Source organism: Pseudophryne corroboree, chromosome 4 (genome assembly GCF_028390025.1).
Source record: "Pseudophryne corroboree isolate aPseCor3 chromosome 4, aPseCor3.hap2, whole genome shotgun sequence".
Classification (NCBI taxonomy): Eukaryota; Metazoa; Chordata; class Amphibia; order Anura; family Myobatrachidae; genus Pseudophryne; species Pseudophryne corroboree.
Genome location: NC_086447.1, coordinates 621,556,227 through 621,577,458, shown reverse-complemented (window position 1 = coordinate 621,577,458; position 21,232 = coordinate 621,556,227). Strand labels below are relative to the sequence as shown.

Here is a 21,232-nt window from a genome sequence, read left to right as displayed (position 1 = left end):
ACACCTACGGCACTCCCGCATTGCCGACACTGCCGGCACACCTGCACTGCCAACACTGCTGGCACCACCACACTGAAGACACCGCTGGCATCCCTGCACTGCCGGCACGGCTGACACCACTGCACTGAGGACACCGCTGGCACCCGCGAACTGCCGACACTCCCGGCACCATCGCACTGACAACAACACTGACACCCCTGCACTGCTGACACTGCCGGCACAACCCCACAGAGGACACCGCTGGCACCCCTGCACTGACGACACTGCCGGCACCACCGCACTGAGGACACCGCTGCCTGCCCTGCACTGCCGGCACCACCGCACTGAGGACACCACTGGAATCACTGCACTGCCGACACTACTGCACTGAGGACAACGCTGGCACCCCTGTACTGCTGACAGTCCCGGCACCACCACACTGAGGACACCACTGACACCCCTGCACTACCGGCATTGCTGGCACCACTGCACTAAGGATACCGCTGGCACCCCTGCACTGCCGGCACCACCACACTGAGGACACCGCTGGCACCCCAGCACTGTCGATACTACTGCACTGAGGACACCGCTGACACCTCTGCACTGCTGACACTACCCCTCTAAGGACACCCCTGCACTGTTGACACTGCTGGCACCACCACACTGATGACACTGCTGACAACCCCGCACTAAGGACCCTCGGTCACAGTAAGTGCACTATTGGTGTAGCTAACCTGTACTGTATCTGACCTACACTGTAACCTGTGCTGTATCTGTCCCACACTGTATCCGATCCACATTGTATTTAACCTGCACTAAAACCCGCACTGTATCCGACCTGCATTGTATTTGACCTGCGCTGTATCCAACCCACACTGTATCCGACCCATACTGTATTTGACCTGCATTGTAACCTGCACTTTATCCGGCTCCCTCTTTATCTGACCCACAATATATACAACTCACAATGTATATGCGACCTGTACTGTATCTGACCTGCACTGTATCTCGCACTGTATCCGATGCACACTGTACTGTATCTGACCTTACACTGTAGCCATCCCTCCCTGTGTGAGACACGCACTGTTTGCAACCTGCACTGTAGCCTACACTGTATCCAACCCACACTGTATCCTACCCACATTCTGACCTGCGCTGTGGGCATAATTCAGACCTGATCGCTCGCTAGCTATTTTTTTGCAGCGCTGCGATCAGATAATCACTGCCTACAGGGCTACGATTGCATATGCAGCCGAGTGGTACAAAAAGAGTTTGTGCAGTTTCTGAGTAGCTCAGGACTTACTCAGCCACTGCAATCACTTCAGCCTGTTCAGGACCGGAATTGACATCAGACACCGACCCAGCAAACGCTTGGACACGCCTGCGTTTTTCCTACCACTTCCAGAAAACGGTCAGTAGACACCTAGAAACGCCTGCTTCCTGTGAATCTTCTTGCGATCGGCCGTGGGAATGGATTCTTCGAAAAAGCTATCGCACATTAACGATCTGCTTTGTAGCCATATGACGCACTTGCGCAGTTCTGACCTGATTGCAGCACAGCGAAAAAACCTAGCATGCGATCAGGTCTGAATGACCCCCTGTATCCATCCCGAAACTGTATCCCGCACTGTATCCAACCTTGCACTGTAGCCTACGCGCACTATATCCAACCCGCACTCTGACCTGCACTGTATCTCACACTGTATCCAACCTTGCACTGTAGACAATGCACACTATATCCAAACCACACTCCGACCTGCACTGTATCTCACACTGTATCCAACCTTGCACTGTAGCCTACGCGCACTATATCCAACCCGCACTCTGACCTGCACTGTATCTCACACTGTATCCAACCTTGCACTGTAGCCTACGCGCACTATATCCAACCCGCACTCTGACCTGCACTGTATCTCACACTGTATCCAACCTTGTACTGTAGCCTACGCGCACTATATCCAACCCGCACTCTGACCTGCACTGTATCTCACACTGTATCCAACCTTGCACTGTAGACAATGCACACTATATCCAAACCACACTCCGACCTGCACTGTATCCAACCCGCACTGTAACCTGCACTGTATCCGACCCACACTTTATCCGACCCACACTGTATCCAACCCACACTATATCTGACCTGCACTGTATCCAACCCATACTGTATGCTATCTGCACTACATACAACCCGCAATGAATTCCACCTACACTTTTTCCGACCTGCCCTGTATCCACCTGCACTGTAACTGACCCACACTGTAACCTGCATTGTATCTGACATGCTTTGCTGTATCCACTCTGCACTGTTACCCACACTGTGTCTGGCCCGCACTGTATTCCGACCAGCACTGTAACCTGGTAAATATTTAGCTGTATGTCCCAAAGTATTCCACACTGTACTACGCAGGTACGGAATGCTGTTTTTTGTGATTGTGGAGCTACACAACAAAAAGGCTGATTGATCGGGGCTTTACATACGCACAGAGTGCCAGGCCCCCAGGAGGGAGGTACAGACTGGGCACTGAGAATAGGCATGTGCTGGGGACATGTGCACTTGTGTAGGGGGCATCGGTGTCTGCTGTTGCTTATTTACACAGGGTTTCTGAAGTTTTTTCTTTGCTGTTTGGGAACTACTTTAGAGCAATAATGTTGTATACACGAGTCACAGGGAATTTCTGTGTTGGATTGTTTTCTATTGATAGTACTTATGAGTTGGTTTGATTGGTTAATGCTAATATAGTACTAATTTGTAAATTACCTCTGTGTGTTTGTGCCGCTGCTCTGTTGCTTAGTTTAGCCAGCCAGGCTTTGGCCTATGTTGGTGAACAATATTGTGAGCAGTGAGGTGGTCAAAATTGAATGGAAATGAATGTTATTGAGGTTAATGATACTGTAGGAACAAAAAAAAAAACAAATTCTGTGATTTTAGCTGTTTTTATTTATTTTTTCCCCAAAAAAATACAGATCCAAAACCAACACCAAAACCCGAGAAGTTTCTGGTGCACTTCTCTAGTAAATAGTAATCCATGGTTCTTGGTGTTAACCGAGATGCACCTGTAATCAGGGGTACATTTACTAACCAGTGATAAGAGCGGAGAAGTGAGCCAGTGGAGAAGTTGCCCATGGCAACCAATCAGCATTGTAACAGATATAATTTGCATACTATAAAATGATGCAGAGCTGCTGATTGGTTGATTGGAAAATATATCCACTGGCTCACTTCTCCGCTCTTATCACAGCTTAGTAAATGTACCCCTGCATACGGTAAAAAGTGACAGGACCATTATTGTACTCTATTAAATTCTACACACTGGAGGTGCAATCCAAATTTTGATCCGATTGTCCGTTTGGGTGTTATCGTTCATGCAACACAAGACACGCATCAGTGATGACGTCATTATGCCAAACCCCTTTGCAATCCCTTTGTTGAGGTTTCTAAAAAGTTCTAACTACGTAGTATTTCCCACCTGAGGAATACCTATGTTAAATTTTAGCTTCCTAACATATCGGGAAGTAAGAGTATTACAGTATACCCTTTCACACTGCAAAAATAACCCGGTATCGACTGGGTATATTGCCGGGTCGACACGGGTCGTTGTGAGGTGTGAATGGGGCCATGGATGAATTCCCGGGTTGTCGGGAATTCAACCCAGGAATAAAGCAGTGTCATTCCTGGGTTAAATACCTAGTCAGGTGCAGTGTGAATGGGTTGCCGGGTCGATGTGACCCGGGGCCCATTCACTACATAGGGAGAGGCTCATCTCCCAGCACCACCTCCGCACCAGCCCCAATGGAGGCTCTGCCCCCGCACGCGATAGCAACCCAACCCAGCATGTTGCCGGGTTGAGGCGGCAGTGTGTAAGGGTCCAGCTGGGTTCCACCCAGGAAGGACCCGTTTCCAATTCCCAGGTGGGACGCGGCATTGCGATGTGAAAGGGGTATGTGTGACGAGTGAGTGAGTGAGTGAGTGAGGCTTTCACATTTATATGTATAGATTTAGATATTAACATTAAGAAAAATTGACTGACTTCATTACTTGTCAAATCAATTTGTCTGTTGACCAATCTACTCAAACTGCTGTGTGCTATGATGTATTAAGAACTTCTCATACTCTCTATACACAGATCATATACTTTTATTCTGACATTGAATCTGATAAATGATAATGACCTTAGTAATGATGATGTCACAAAATGAATACAATATTTGCATACTGTTGTATTTGTTTTTTGTGTTTATTATTATTATGCCCAAATCATATAATATAATAAATTAACTTTAATAAGCAACTTTATTCATCTTACATTTATATATTCTGCAAATTGTATATCTTTACAGACTTGGAAATGGGTTGTTTGTCCTTTGCTGTTATATGCTTGTGAAAGGGTAATTCGTTTTTGGAGATCTAAACAGCAAGTTGTCATCACAAAGGTAACCGTCCGTCCGTCCATCCATCCATCCATCCATCCATCCATCCATTTATCCATCCATTACTCCATTACTCCATCTTTTGATTGAAAATCTTTTTGTTTAGGTTGTTTCTCATTCATCTGAAGTTCTAGAAATTCAAATGAAGAAACGTGGTTTTGCAATGGAGCCAGGCCAGTATATTTTCCTTCAGTGTCCTGCTGTATCACACCTAGAGTGGCATCCATTTACACTAACTTCAGCTCCAGAAGAGTCATTCTTCAGTGTCCATGTGAGGGCTGTTGGAGACTGGACAAAAAGACTACTTGAAGAATGTGGGGCAAACAAAAATCTGTGTTTGGAGCCGTGGCAGTTGCCAAGGTTTGATGTTTTTCTCACAATTGCTGATTAAACTAATTCAGTAGTATGTGGGGTACAGTGGTATGTAGTCAGATTTTACTGTGTGGGTTAGTTGTTCTTGCATTGATCATATCTATAATCTCCTTTTATACTGACACCAAAATAATTATTCCTCAGTTATATATTATACCAACCTCCTATTCACTAATTATATCCCCAATTACTGCTTTATAATGATCATATTACTGACCGAATCTTTGCCTTGCTCATATCGACAGCCTCCTTTCTACCGATTCTGTTGCATTCTCCTCCTTACACTGTTCCTCCTGTTATTGCCATTTCAAGATGATAGCAGCAGATTAAGTAAATGTAAAATAATTTTCATTCTTTAATACATTTTTTTTACTGAATAAATGTTTTAAATATTTATTTTTAAATAAGTTCAACTTACACCAGCGCAGATGCTGATATCAGGAGAGTGCTACTGTAGAGAGTGCTACAGGAAGGGGGTTCTAGGGAGCTGGAAGTTGCTTTAAGTCTGCACCTGTGGTATTGATGGGCTAAGAGGAGAAAAAAGCACAAAAAGGGAGTATGAAAATTACAGAAATACATATACAGAAGGAGGTGATATGGAAACAGATGAGGTGAGTGAGAATACAAAAGGACATACAAAGGGAAGAGAGATTAGCATTTGTGTACATATACAGAGAGTGTTGGGTGCTGAGGCACACATGGGACAAGGGTATGGAATTGTCAGAGAATATCTTAATTAAAAGTAACCAATGTATAATTTATGGGACATACTCAATTTTAAAATCCACCTATGCTAACTGGGATCTTATGACTGATTGATAATGTGTGATATACCGGGAAAAAAGTGATATCTGTAAACATAATGCTTCACTCCTATTCAAACTTGCCTACTCTCTCAGAAGTTGACGGAGACTCCAGATTGGGTACTCCCCTGCACCGCCAGAAGGTTGGCCGGATCTTTCACTTCACACCAGTTTGCCAGTAAAAAGGACAGGGTGGGGAAATAATATCAGGAATCTCAACGCTGTATGGCAGGGCAGAGCTAAATTCAAATCATTTAGCCCTGCCTCTTAATTCCAGATCAGTGAGTCATTGCTTTTTACTGCAGCAAAGGGAAAAGCCTTATGACTAGAGAGCCTCTCCCCCAAAAGTGGCCAGCAGCAACTCCTCTCCAGGATTCTCCTTGAGAAGAGACTCAAACTGTAGGTAAGTATGCTCCAATTGTGCAATGCTGCTTATCTGCATTAATAGAGGGAAGTTCACTGTCTTCCTGTGCAAGAAAATGACTTGTGGTGGTACCTGTGAAATGCTCACAGCTCCATGAGAGGAGCTGCTGTGGCTGGGCATGTGTATCAGCTCCTCTCCGAACATGTAATTTTTCACTGAGCTTTGCCAATGACAGCTCTCTGTTACAAGAGCTGCCGAGCATGCACAGCAGCTGCTGCTAACAAGACAGAGAGATAGCTATCTCTCTCTATATATAAATATTTTTTCTATCAGGGCAGCAGGGTTTCCAGGTAGGTAGATTTACAGCTGTCTGCACCACTGCATAGTCCCAATGAAAGGAGAAGCATAAAGCAGCTCCCAACTGGTTAGGTTAGCATGGTACCAGTTAATGGGTGGGACTTGTTTTCAGTTTGAGGTTATTGATGATTTTGAGATTGTACAAGACTGTAGAAGCCACAGAAAGCTGGGGCAAAAAGTACAAGGATGAACTGATGAGTATTTAAGAATTTAGTTAAACAATATGGGATTTACAGGGTCATAACTAGGTGTGTGTGGAGTGTGCCACCTCACATATGGGGTTTTTCAGACCTGATCGTAGCAGCAAATTTGTTAGCAGTTGGACAAAACAATGTGCACTGCAGGTGTGGCAGATATAACATTTGCAGATAGAGTTAGATTTGGGTGGTTTATTTTGTTTCTGTGCAGAGTAAATACTGGCTGCTTTATTTTTACACTGCAATTTAGATTTCAGTTTGAACACACCCCACCCAAATCTAACTCTCTCTGCACATGTTATATCTGCCCCCCCTTGCAGTAAGCATGGTGGGTCATTAAGACCTGATTGCTCGCTAGCTGGCTTTTGCAGTCCTGTGTTCGCATAGTCGCAGCCCACCGGGAAGTGTATTTTAGCTGTGCAATGTGAGATCGCATGTGCAGCCAAGCGGTACAAAAAAACTTTGTTTCTGAGTTGCCCAGAACTTACTCAGCCACTGCGATCACTTCAGCCTGTCCGGTGCCGGAATTGACATCAGACACCCGCCTTGCAAACGCTTGGACACGCCTGCCTTTTTCCAACCACTACCTGAAAATGATCAGTTGCCACCCAGAAACGCCCTCTTCCTGTCAATCTCCTTGCGATCAACTGTGCGAATGGATTCTTCGTAAAACCCATTGCACAGCAACGATCCGCTTTGTACATGTGCAATGCGCCTGTGCATTGTGGTGCATACGCATGCGCAGTTCTGACCTGATCTCAGCACTGCAAAAAATGCTAGCGAGCGATTAGGTCTGAATGACCACCATGGTTTTGTCCAACTGCTAACAAATTTGCTGCTACGATCAAGTCTGAATTACTCCCATAGTGCTGCAAAGTAGGGGACACTTAACTACCTAACTTGTGAACTCTGTATTCTTCAGTCACAAGATGCTGACATTTCAAAAGAAAAGGGTGGTATCTGTCTATGTACAGGGCGCAAAGATTATTGATTAAATAGAATACATCCATTTTGTTATTGAGGAAACGACATGTCCTTCGTATTGGCAACTTAGGGATTTCTCTGATTAGTTCTTCCTCCTCTCGTGGAACCATACGGTGTCCCCGGTGTTCATAAAAAACAAAATCAAAGGAGAGATGTGTAGGACAATTTTTTCACCAATTTGATTATTTCCACAACTCAGGCAAATAAAAGGGCGTACCCCACTCACACAGAGACAAGTGAGTGGAAACCCATGAACAAATGGTACTGTGAGTAGTTTTGGACGATCAGAATTGGATCCATTTTTTATCCTGCTATTTTTATTCTGCTGCCTGTTATATTTTTATGAAGAATAAATATTCTGTTTTTTTGGATGTACTTGGAAAATAAATCCTCTGTTTTAATCAAACAAAGAGGAATCTGTTCCTGTTTTTTTATCGTGTATCCTGTGTTGAATAAACTTCTTGTGATCGCGGATAAAGATACCATGATAGGAGTCGAATATCTACATATTCAGTGAGTTGTGGTACGCATTCTTTTGATGATAGAAAATCCGAAAGATACCTTTATGTATATGTTCCAACTACAAATTGTGTAAGTTGGGGTACGCATCTGACAGATTCAAAGTTCGTAAAAGATACCTTTATATGATTTATCATCATTTCACCACTGTGAGTTTTGGGTACGCTTTCAAGATCTAGGCTCCAATACTTTGAAGAGATTGATTGATTTATCTATTTGAAAGATACCTTTATGGGTTTCCACTCACTTGTCTCTGTGTGAGTGGGGTACGCCCTTTTATTTGCCTGAGTTGTGGAAATAATCAAATTGGTGAAAAAATTGTCCTACACATCTCTCCTTTGATTTTGTTTTTTATGAACACCGGGGACACCGTATGGTTCCACGAGAGGAGGAAGAACTAATCAGAGAAATCCCTAAGTTGCCAATACGAAGGACATGTCGTTTCCTCAATAACAAAAGGGATGTATACTATTTAATCAATAATCTTTGCACCCTGTACATAGACAGATACCACCCTTTTCTTTTGAACTGTATGCTACTTTTGTAAAATTGGTGATTTTTACTTTGGTATTTGTAGTGGACGGGCTGCACTGCGCCACACGGGCAAACGGTTCAGAAAAAAGTATTTTCTTAAGATGCTGACATACCCGGGATTCGAACTCATTGCCTGTGGCATTGTAGTCAGACTCTATTCATTGAGCTACAGTATCTGCCTTTGCATAGAAAGCTAGAGATTAATAACTATTTTAAGCTTAACTTGTACTTTGTGAAAACATTATCAGCTTTGCAGCTGCAAGAAGTTGGATGTGTGGCTACACACTACATAGAACTGCTCAGTTGCAATGCTGATAATTTTTTTACAAAGCACAAATAGCTTCATACAGTTAGAAGTCTCATAGCTTTCATGTATTATCAAATAGCTCAATTAGTAGGGTGTTTGAAAGGAATGAAACAGGTTATGGGTTTGAATACTGGTATGTCAAAGTATTGTAAATGCCTTATTTAATAAAGGGTACCATAACTGAATAACAACGAGCTCTCCAGTTAAGTGCATGAATGTGGTCTTTAAATGTGTGTGTGTGTGTGATATATAGATATATATATATATATATATATAAGGGATCACATAGCCCGGCACTCCCTTGGTGAAATCCGTGCCCCGGTGCCTTTAGAAGAACAATCAACAATAGCAAAAAATACTGCGGCACTCAGGGTCTTATAAAGATGCTGTGTATGGGTCAAAAATCACATCAGGATAGCACCAATGTTTTGGGGAGTTCAACCCCTTTGTCAAGGTGTGAATGAGAAAAGGAACATGGAAAGTACTCACCCATAAGTAGAGAGAAGCCCGCCAAACCACGTGTGTAGCGTCTCCCGAGCTCCGTCCCTGTCGCTGAGTGGTGCAGAATAATGACAGGTGATGACACCAGCGCTACATTGAGCCCGGCCCATTGCCAGGCAACCCGCAACCAGCATCACAAGGGCAGAGGCAGGGGAGCTGCAAGGGAGAAAGAGTGTGTCAAAACGGCTATATTAAAACAGCACGTAACAGCCTGTAAGATACTTAATAAAGTTTAAAGTGCAGAGCAAGAGTAACCTATACTGTAAGACTGCACTAAATGGAAATCTTTAACCCCACCGTGACCAGAGCCTATAGGCAAGGGATGCAAAAGCTTAATGAAGTATGCAGTGCAGGGCAAGGGTAACCCATAAAAAAGACTGTAACTAATGAAAACACTTTAACCCCACCATGACCAGCGCCTATAAACAGGGGATGCAAATATAAAGGAGGCAGGGGGCATGCATAGAAAGGAGCACCAATGGAATGCATAGGATAGTGACAGAACCACCACTACTAGTGAAAAAATCAGAAATGCACAATAGTCTAACCTGCAACAAAACTCAGTATGGGATACCCTGTGCTGGGTCAACAGGACCTATCACCTGGTAGGCTGTCAACCCAAGTGGACCCCGGGCCATAATCCCCTCACTTGGGGGGTACGGACCTGTGTCAACAGTAAACTTTGGAATAGGGACAGGCAGTCCTGTAATACACTATCCAAAAATGCTCCAGGCGATTCTTTCATTGAGACGGTTGATGTGGTCGCTGCCCCTAAAGGGATGGACGGCGTGTCCTGAGAGCCATCCAAATCCGCTACTGCGAATTCGCTGTCGCTGTTGGATGAAACCCCATGTCCTGATCTGTTCTCTCTACGGCGACGCCAGCCCTGTTTGGACCTCAGTTGCTTATTTCTGATAAGGTATTCAAGGCCCTCATAAAGGACTTCCCTGTTGTCCCAATTTTCTTTACGGTACCTAAAATCCACAAGGATTTAGTAAAGCCACCTGGGCGTCCCATCATTTCTGCCCGTCAGTCCTTGTATAAACCAGTATCGCAATTTTTAGATTGCATTCTTCAACCTTTGGTCCATAAGCAATCCAGATGTCTAAAGGACACCACTTCTTTCCTCATCCTACTAGAATCATCTGGGGCCGTCCCGGAGGGGGCGATTTTGTGTACAATAGATATCTGTAGCTTGTATACAAGCATCCCGCACATGGATGGTCTGGAGGCAATGAGGTAAGTTTTTCATGAGGAGAACATGACAGCGGTAGACATTGAATTTTTTTTGTCCCTGTTGGAGTTAACATTAACTAGGAATTATTTCATCTTTGACGGACAGTTAAACCAGCAGAAAACCGGCTGCGCCATGGGGACTAACGTGGCCCCTTCCTACGTCAATGTCTACATGCTGAAAGAGGAGACATCCATGTTCTTCCAGGATCCAACAGTTATTCAATCAATTGCCCTCTTCACCAGATATATCGATGATATATTTATCATCTGGACCGGAGGGGAGCTGTCGCTAAAACTCTTGCTGGACTCCATCAACTCTAGGCCTTCCCCTATTACAATTACATTCCAGTGGTCATCTTCCTCTATCAATTATCTGGATGTGTTAGTGACCATCAGTGCAGGGCTGCTGCAAACTAGCATTTATAACAAACTGACAGATAAAAACACCCTTCTGCGAGCAAACAGTCATCATCCTCGTTCTCTGAAACAGAGCCTACCAAGGTCCCAGATGATTAGGGCAGCCCGGATCAGCAGTCAACTGGAGAAGGTTGAGAAAGAATTGGATGATATGGTCTCCAAATTTATGGCCAGAGGTAATGAGAAGATGGCACTTGACCTTATCAAGAGAGAGGTCCTACTTTTGCCACGAGACAAGTTGCTGCGTCCTTCAGCCAGATCTTCTGACAGCAGAATTACCTGGACCACCACCTTTGACACCTCAAGCCCGGTCTTGAACAGGGCCAACAGCTCTGTGGCCCATTATTTCAACGGACCCTAGTTTCCCTTTTAAGCACAAAACTCCAATGATGTGCTTTAGGCGGGGCCGTAATATCAAGGACATGGTGGTCCATACTGACATTACGAACATCTCTAAATCTTTAACATCACAAGGGAATGGATCTTTTCTGTCAAAGAAACCAGGCTGCTATCGGTGCCTGGGCTGCACTAAGTGCAGCCACATGATTACAGGGTCAGTATTCACTCTACCGTCAACCGAAAGGAAGATCTCTATCCGTCATATAGTATCCTGCACTTCAACCCACATCATCTATCTTATCACTTGCCCTTGTGGCTTGTGCTATGTGGGCAAGACGATAAGGACCTTACGTGAGCTTATGGCACTGCATCGCTCTGCCATAAAGGCCGCTATTGCCGGTGCTCTATCTGACCAACCAGTAGCCCGGCATTTCCAGGAGGCCAAGCAAACTTTGAAGGACCTTAAGCACATTATTATCGATCAGGTCCCCAAAAGTCTATGGGCAGGAGACCGGGATGGTCGATTGCTCCGAAAAGAAGCAACGTGGATTTACGAACTCAATACCATTTACCCGGCAGGTCTCAATGAAAGAATCGCCTGGAGCATTTTTGGATAGTGTATTACAGAACTGCCTGTCCTTATTCCGAAGTTTACTGATGACACAGGTCCGCACCCCCCAAGTGAGGGGGTTACGGCCCGGGGCCCACTTGGGTCGACATCCTACCAGGTGATAGGTCCTGTTGACCCAGCACAGGGTATCCCATACTGAGTTTTGTTGCAGGTTAGACTATTGTGCATTTCTGATTTTTTCACTAGTAGTGGTGGTTCTGTCACTATCCTATGCATTCCATTGATGCTCCTTTCTATGCATGCCCCCTGCCTCCTTTATATTTGCATCCCCTGTTTATAGGCGCTGGTCATGGTGGGGTTAAAGTTTTTTCATTAGTTACAGTCTTTTAGTATGGGTAACCCTTGCCCTGCACTGCATACTTCATTAAGCTTTTGCATCCCTTTCCTATAGGCGCTGGTCACGGTGGGGTTAAAGATTTCCATTTAGTGCAGACTTAGAGTATAGGTTACTCTTGCTCTGCACTTTAAACTTTATTAAGTATCTTACAGGCTGTTACGTGCTGTTTTAATGTAGCCCATTCTGACACACTCTTTCTCCCTTGCAGCTCCCCTGCATCTGCCCTTGTGACGCTGGCTGCGGTTTGCCTGGCAACGGGCCGGCCTCGATGTAGCGCTGGCGTCATCACCTGTCATCGTTCTGCACCACTCAGTGACGGGAACGGAGGCTCGGGAGACGCTACACACGTGGTTTGGCGGGCTTCTCTCTACTTATGGGTGAGTACTTTCCATTTTCCTTTTCTCATTCACACCTTGACAAAGGGGTTGAACTCCCCAAAACATTGGTGCTATCCTGATGTGATTTTTGACCCATACACAGCATCTTTATAAGACCCTGAGTGCCGCAGTATTTTTCGCTAATATAAATATATATATATATATATATATATACTATATATTTATACTATATATTTATACTAGCTGAATACCCATACTTTGCTATGGGATTTCATGTATTTCCATGCATATAACATTAATTTTCTAAGGACTTCCTGGTAAACTAATTAGACTTTCAACAGGACAAGCTCCGCTCGCCACTGCCATTTTTTGTTAGGCCACACCTCTGAGTAGGCCTTCCCCAGATTGATGCTGTCAAAAGGGTGGTGCTGAATAGAATATTCTTCCATCTTCTCTGCCCCGTCCCACCTCTGATACTGCCCTGCTCAGTGCTGTAAATGTTGGGATGACAGGCCAAGCTCTGCCACCTGTATTATAAATATGTAAGGTTTGCATGGATAGGCTGACTCCATTCTAAAGAGCCTTAGGTCTCCTTGCTTAGCTTCTCACTCTGCTTACGGATTCTCCTTTGAGGTAAAAAGGTAAAGATTTTCACACACCACTTAAGGTCACTGGGAGAGCTGTGGGTACCCTTTACACAGCATATAAGCAATTGCTTACTATCAAGCTTTCCCTTAATGCATTTAAGTCAAAATATCTATCTCTCCTTTCCTCTCTGAGAGGTCCGGCAATGTTTAGTTCAAATGACAGGTTAACGTAAGATAATTGAGACACTATCCTCTCCTGACTTTAAATAGGTTGGTTAAGTACTTATATCTGAAATCTATCTAGATAAAAGGCAAATACCACTGACTCATCATAAAATCTCCTGAACCATAAGGCTGCACTACCTTGCCAGTGGCAGTTTTAGAGCAGTTAACTATTCAAATAGGGGAGCCACAGCCAGCAATGTTTGAAACTGTTTAGGGGTGGCAGTTGATTTGGCTCCCCTATTTGAATAATGAAGTGCTCTGCAATTGCCAATGCAAGGAAGTCCAGGAACAGATCATTGTGTCCTCCCCCCTCCGTGACTTGGTAACGCCGGCACCATAAATTCTTTATAGCCCTGGCTGGGTGGACTGTCTTAGCTGTCCTCTGTGAGGGCAGAATTATATCACCCATTTTAACCCCTCTGTGGATGGAATTTTGAAAAATCCCTTCTTAGTGGGTGCCTATGTCACAAAAGCAAGCTACTGCCAAAATGTCAAGTCACTAGTCCTTATGGTTCAGAAGATTTTGGTATTTACCATAAATATATATATGTGTGTGTGTGTGTGTGTGTGTGTGTGTGTGTGTGTGTGTGTGTGTGTGTGTGTGTGATATACCACCCAGCGGTCACATGACCGAAACTGGCATCCCGACAATGAAAATGCCAACACGGGACAGGGAAATTATTTTACCTGTTCCATAACCCAACTGAGGTGTTAACTAGGGTTAAGATTCGGGGAGTGGCAGCTAGGGGTATGCCCGGGGAGAAGACTCATGGGTCAGTGTCTACCACTAACCCCTCCCCCCCTTTAGTGCCTAACCATAACAGTCAGTCACTCCAATATTTATGTTTAGGATGCTGGTGATCGGTGTTTTGGAGATGGTATTTCAAGTGGTGTTAATATTTCGGCATCGGTCTCATGACCACTGCCATCCCAAGTGCCGAGATGCCGAGATGCTTACCACATGATAAATATATCCAGATGGAGTCATGCTCATCTCAGGCGGCTCCATTGCAAACAGGCACTCCCGGCGTGACTAGGCGATCCGTCCACCTAGTCATGCCAGGAGTGTGCGTCTTCCCATTCTGAGCGTCTCTGTCTGGGCATGCTGACGGAGATGCCTATGGTAAATTAAGTTAATTGGACATGGTTTGGAAAGGCACACACCTGTCTATATAAGGTCCCACAATTGACAGTGCATGTCTGAGCACAAACCAAGCTTGAAGTCAAAGGAATTGTCTGTAGACCTCTGAGACAGGATATTCTCGAGGCACAAATCTGAGGAAGGGTACAGAAAAATATCTGCTGCTTTGAAGGTTCGAATGAGAAAAAGTGGCCTCCATCATCCATAAATGGAAGAGGAGCAGAACCACCAGGTCTCTTCCTAGAGTTGGCCAGCCGTCTAAACTGAGTAATCGGAGGAGAAGGGCCATAGTCAGGTCGGTGACCAAGAGCCCGATGGTCACTATGTCAGAGTTACAGCATTCCTCTGTGGAGAGTGGAGAACCTTCCAGAAGGTCAACCATCTCTGCAGCAATCCACCAATCAGGCCTGTATGGTAGAGTGGCCAGATGGAAGCCACTCCTTAGTAAAAAGCACATGGCAGCCTGCCTGAAGTTTGCCAAAATGCACCTGAAGGACTCTCAGACCATGAGAAACAAAATTTTCTGGTCTGATGAGACAAAGATTGAACTCTTTGACATGAATTCCAGGCATCATGTTTGGAGTAAACCAGGCACCGCTCATCACCAGGCCAATACCATCCCTACAGTGAAGCATGATGGTGGCAGCATCATGCTGTGGGGATGTTTGTCAGCGGCAGGAACTGGGAGACTAGTCAGGATAGAGGGAAAGATGGATGCAGCAATGTACAGAGACATCCTGGATGAAAACCTGCTCAAGAGCGCTCTTGACCTCACACTGGGGCGACGGTTCACTTTTCAGCAGGACAACAACCCTAAGCACACAGCCAAGATATCAAAGGAGTAGCTTCAGGACAACTCTGTGAATGTCCTTGAGTGGCCCAGCCAGAGCCCAGACTTGAATCTGATTGAACATCTCTGGAGAGATCTGAAAATGGCTCTGCACCGACGCTTCCCATCTAACTTGATGGAGCTTAAGAGGTGCTGCAAAGAGGAGTGGGTGAAAATGCCCAAATATAGGTGTGCCAAGCTTGTGGCATCTTATTCAAAAAGACTTGAGGCTGTAACTGCTGTCAAAGGTGCATCAACAAAGTATTGAGCAAAGGCTGTGAATACTTATGTACATGTGATTTCTTAGTTTTTTTTATTTTTAATACATTTGTAAAAATCTCAAAAATATTTTCTCACATTATCATTATGGGGTATTGTGTGTAGAATTTTTTGGGGAAAAATTAATTTATTCCAGATTGGAATAAGGCTGTAACATAACAAAATGTGGAAAAAGTGAAGCGCTGTGAATACTTTCCGGTTGCACTTTATTTTGACAATCTAGCTTTGAGTGCCCCCAGATATATATCAGGGGTAATACTAGCATTAAACAATGACTCAGTGAATCTGGGATTAAATGAAGCATATACAAAATACTGAGTTACAGATGAGTAAATTTAATTATCAAGCCTCTGAACTATAAATTATTTAAACACTAAATGTTCTACCCGTTATTCGCACATGAGTTTCTGATTTTCAGGGTTGTAAATATAATTGAGTGTATAGATTTACCAAATTTTTAAGAGATATATTTGAGATGTCTTAATGAAAACAAATATTAATCCAGGTTTTTTGTCGTTTCCCGAGGAGCACCCATATTAGATGCAGTAAAAAGTGACAGGACCATTTTTGCAGTTTATTAAATTCTACTCACTGGAGGTGCAATCCAAATTTGGATCCGATTGTCCATTTGGGCACTATCGTTTAAACAAGTCAACTTAGGGGAGTTGTTTTTTTTTAATTCTAAAAACTGTGCAAAACTGAAATGCACAACAGGTATGGATGGATAGTATACTTGACGACACAGAGGTAGGTAGAGCAGTGCCCTACTGTACCGTACTGCTATATAGTGTATATACCGGTGGTCAGCAAACTGTGCAAAGCTGAAATGCACCACAGGTATGGATGGATAGTATACTTGACGACACAGAGGAAGGTAGAGCAGTGGCCTACTGTACCGTACTGCTATATATTATATACTGGTGGACAGCAAACTGTGCAAAACTGAAATGCACCACAGGTATGGATGGATAGTATACTTGACGACACAGAGGTAGGTAGAGCAGTGGCCTACTGTACCGTACTGCTATATATTATATACTGGTGGTCAGCAAACTGTGCAAAACTGAAATGCCCCACAGGTATGGATAGATAGTATACTTGACGACACAGAGGTAGGTAGAGCAGTGGCCTACTGTACCGTACTGCTATATATTATATACTGGTGGACAGCAAACTGTGCAAAACTGAAATGCCCCACAGGTATGGATGGATAGTATACTTGACGACACAGAGGTAGGTAGAGCAGTGGCCTTCTGTACCGTACTGCTATATAGTATATACTGGTGGTCAGCTAACTGTGCAAAACTGAAATGCACCAAAGGTATGGATGGATAGTATACTTGACGACACAGAGGTAGGTTGCGCAGTGGCCTTCTGTACCATACTGCTATATAGTATATACTGGTGGTCAGCAAACTGTGCCAAACTGAAATGCACCACAGGTATGGATGGATAGTATACTTGACGACACAGAGGTAGGTAGAGCAGTGGACTACTGTACCGTACTGCTATATATATAGTTATACTGGTGGTCAGCAAAATTCTGCACTGTCCTCCTACTATATACTACAATGCAGCACAGATATGGAGCGTTTTTCAGGCAGAGAATGTATAATACTGGTGGTCACTGGTCACTGGTCAGCAAAACTCTGCACTGTCCTCCTACTATATAATACTGCTGGTCCCCAGTCCCCACAATAAAGCAATTAGCACACTGAGCACAGATATTTGCAGCACACTGAGCACAGTCAGATATGGAGCGTTTTTCAGGCAGAGAACGTAGATATTTGCACTTGCAGCACACTGAGCACAGATATTTGCAGCACACTGAGCACAGATATTTACATCACAATTTGCAGCCCACTGAACATAGAAACTGAGAGGACGCCAGCCACGTCCTCTCACAATCATCTCCAATGCACGAGTGAAAAATGGCAGCGACGTGCAGCTCCTTATATAGAATATGAATCTCGCGAGAATCCGACTGTGGGATGATGACGTTCGGGCACGCTCGGGTTAACTGAGCAAGGCGGGAGGATCCGAGTTTCTCGGACCCGTGAAAAAAAAGGTGAAGTTCGGGCGGGTTCGGATCCCGAGGATCCGAAACCGCTCATCACTAATATATAGTGGGGCAAAAAGTATTTGGACAGCCACCGATTGTGCAAGTTGACCCACTTACAAAGATGAGAGAGGTCTGTAATTTCCATCATAGGTACACTTCAGCTGTGAGAGACAGAATCTGAAAAAAAAACAAAAAACAGGAACTCACATTGTATGATTTTTAAACAATTTGCTTGTATATTCTTGTGGAAAATAAATATTAGGACACCTAGCAAGCAGAAAGATTTCTGCCTCTCACAGACCTGTTACTTCTTCTTTAAGAACCTCTTCTATCCTCCACTCGATACCTGTATTAATGACACCTGTTTGAACTGGTTATCTGTATATAAAAGACACCTTTCCACACCCTCAAACACTCAGACTGCTACCTCTCCACCATGGCCAAGACCAGAGAGCTGTCTAAGGACACCAAAGACAAAATTGTAGAGCTGCACAAGGCTGGGATGAGCTACTCGACAATCGGCAAGCAGCTTGGTGAGAATAGATCAACTGTTGGCGCAATTATTAAAAAATGGAAGAAATACAAGATCACTGACTATCTTCCTCGACCTGGGGCTCCATGCAAGATCTCACCTCGTGGGGTATCAATGATCATGAGAACGGTGAGGAAACAGCCCAGAACTGCACGGGGTGACCTGGTAAATGACCTCAAGAGAGCTGGGACCACAGTCACAAAGGTTACCATTAGTAACACACTTCATCGTCATGGATTGAAATCCTGCAGCGCCCGAAAGGTCCCCCTCCTTAAGCCAGCACATGTCCAGGCCCATCTAAAGTTTGCCAGTGACCATCTGGATGATCCAGAGGAGGATTGGGAGAATGTAATGTGGTCAGATGAGAGCAAAATCAAACTTTTTGGTGTAAACTCCACTCACCGTGTTTGGAGGGAGAAGAATGATGAATGTCATCCCAAGAACACCATACCCACTGTGAAGCATGGGGGTGGAAACATCATGCTTTGGGGCTGTTCTTCTGCAAAGGGGACAGGACAACTGATCCATATTAAGGAGAGGATGAATGGGGCCATGTGTCGTGAGATTTTGGGCAAAAACCTCCTTCCTTCAGTAAGAGCATTGAAGATGGAATGTGGCTGGGTCTTCCAGCATGACAATGACCCCAAACACACCGCCCAGGCAACTAAGGAGTGCCTCCGTAAGAAGCATTTCAAGGTCCTGGAGTGGCCTAGCCAGTCTCCAGATCTCAACCCAATAGAAAATCTGTGAAGGGAGTTGAAAGTCCGTGTTGCCCGGTGACATACCCAAAACATGACAGATCTACAGAAGATCTGCATGGAAGAGTGGGCCAAAATACCTGCTACAGTGTGTGCAAACTTGGTCAAGAACTACAGGAAACGTTTGACCTCTGCCAACCGAGGTTATATTACAAAGTATTGAGTTAAACTTGCTGATTATCCAAATATTTATTTTCCGCAAGAATATACAAATACATTTTTAAAAATCATACAATGTGATTTCCGATTTTCTTTTTTCAGATTCTGTCTCTCCCAGTTGAAGTGTACCTATGATGGAAATTACAGACCTCTCTCATTTTTTTAAGTGGGTCAACTTGCACAAGATTTTACACGCTATAGCTATGGCATGAATATAAATAGCCCTTATGCTAAGTTAGAATGGTTTTACAATAACAAACACCCAATAATAATAATAATGTAAATCAGTTGCAAGTAATATGTTTCTCAGTAGTAATAACTTTACGAGCAATGAGTCCCACAATATATATGAATAACATTAAAGTGAATAGTTTAAATCTTCCCAGGCCAGGCTTTTGTCAGTGCACATCAAATGTAGAGAGAGACAATATCACCCAATATTATTCCCAGGAGTTTGCTGAGTATCTCCACAGTTTCTGGTGTTGAAAGTATTAATGGTATCTGGTATAAAACAGTGAGGAGCAGAATGGTGCTGTCTCAGATAATAGCACACTGCTGCCTATGGAAGTTAGGGCACTTAATACTGAAGAATCTCTTTATACCAAGGACGTGCAGTCAGGGGAGGCAGGGGAGGCAGAGCCACACCTGTCTAACTGCAATGAAAACAGCTGATTTTTCCACTGATCTATGTTATAATACAGATCAGTGTAAATATCAGCTGCTTCCATTGCAGCATGAAATTGCTGCACTCACTGCTCGTTCATAGGAACAGCGGAGAGGCAGCAATAGCTCTGCCTCCCCCTGGTAACCAGAAACTGTTTGGAGCTAGGGGGCGGAGCTGGGGGCGGAGCCGCACGCCAGGCTGTAACTCTGCATTGAAAACAAGCTCTGACATTCGTGGTTTGAGAGGGTCTCAAGCAGCGGTGCAAGTATGCGGGTACGGGTGGGTACGGCGTACCCTTAAGAATTTCGCCATGGGTACGCCGTACCCACACCGATGGGCCGCCGCTCGCTACCGCTGATGTGAGGGGAGGAGAACGCAGCCTGCACCTCTCCTGCCCTCAGTGTCTTCGTTCAAATCAGCGCCGCCCGTGAGCCAATCAGAGCTTGCGGAGCTTTGATTGGCTCACGGATCGGCACTGAATATTGAACTCACCCGCCGGAGACTGCGGGGAAGGAGAGTCGCAGGCTGCGCTCTCCTCCCCTCACACACGGGAGACAACACAACAGCAGCAGCGGTGAGTGGCACTGTGGGGGGCAATGTATACCTGGCACTGTGGGGGGCAATGTATATCTGGCACTGTGGGGGGCAATGTATATCTGGCACTGTGGGGGGCATCCGTGTATCTGGCACTGTGGGGCATTTGTGTATCTGGCACTGTGGGGCATTCATGTATCTGGCACTGTGGGGCATTTGTGTATCTGGCACTGTGGGGCAACGTGTATCTGGCACTGTGGGGCATTCGTGTATCTGGCACTGTGGGGCATTCGTGTATCTGGCACTGTGGGGCATTCGTGTATCTGGCACTGTGGGGCATTCATGTATCTGGCACTGTGGGGCAACGTGTATCTGGCACTGTGGGGGTCATATGTGTATCTGCCCCTCCCCCATATGTGTATCACGCCCACATTTTCATTGGCCATGCCCCATATGGGATTTGGCGACATTCATTTTTGGGGCGCGCGCCTTAGGCGCGCGCACACAGTACCTGTAACACATTTGTTCTACTTGCACCACTGGTCTCAAGGCACGCCCCTTCCCCCCATGATGCAATGCAACAGCTTCCTCCCCTGACTGGTGCTGTTCACAAGCACTCCCACTGGCTTGGGCTGGAGAGGTGTACAACTGTACTGCAGGAACGTGGCCAGGGTAAGATCTTCCTCTCCCTACTGCCTGATCTCATACTGATCGAGTGAACTGGGAAAGGGGGAGAAAGGGAGTGGAGCCGCACGCCAGGCTGTAACTCTGCATTGAAAACAATGGCCCTCATTCCGAGTTGATCGGTCGCAAGGCGAA

At 44.9% G+C, this 21,232-nt stretch overlaps 1 protein-coding gene across 1 annotated transcript in view; it reads left to right on the top strand.

Annotated features, from left to right (window-relative positions):
• NOX3 (NADPH oxidase 3) overlaps positions 1 to 21,232 on the top strand; it is a 396,056-nt gene that overhangs the window by 245,967 nt on the left and 128,857 nt on the right. The window contains exons 8-9 of the mRNA XM_063919364.1: positions 4,318 to 4,410; positions 4,514 to 4,767. Coding sequence (XP_063775434.1) covers positions 4,318 to 4,410; positions 4,514 to 4,767 — 347 coding nt within the window. The remainder of the gene's footprint in view (positions 1 to 4,317; positions 4,411 to 4,513; positions 4,768 to 21,232) is intronic.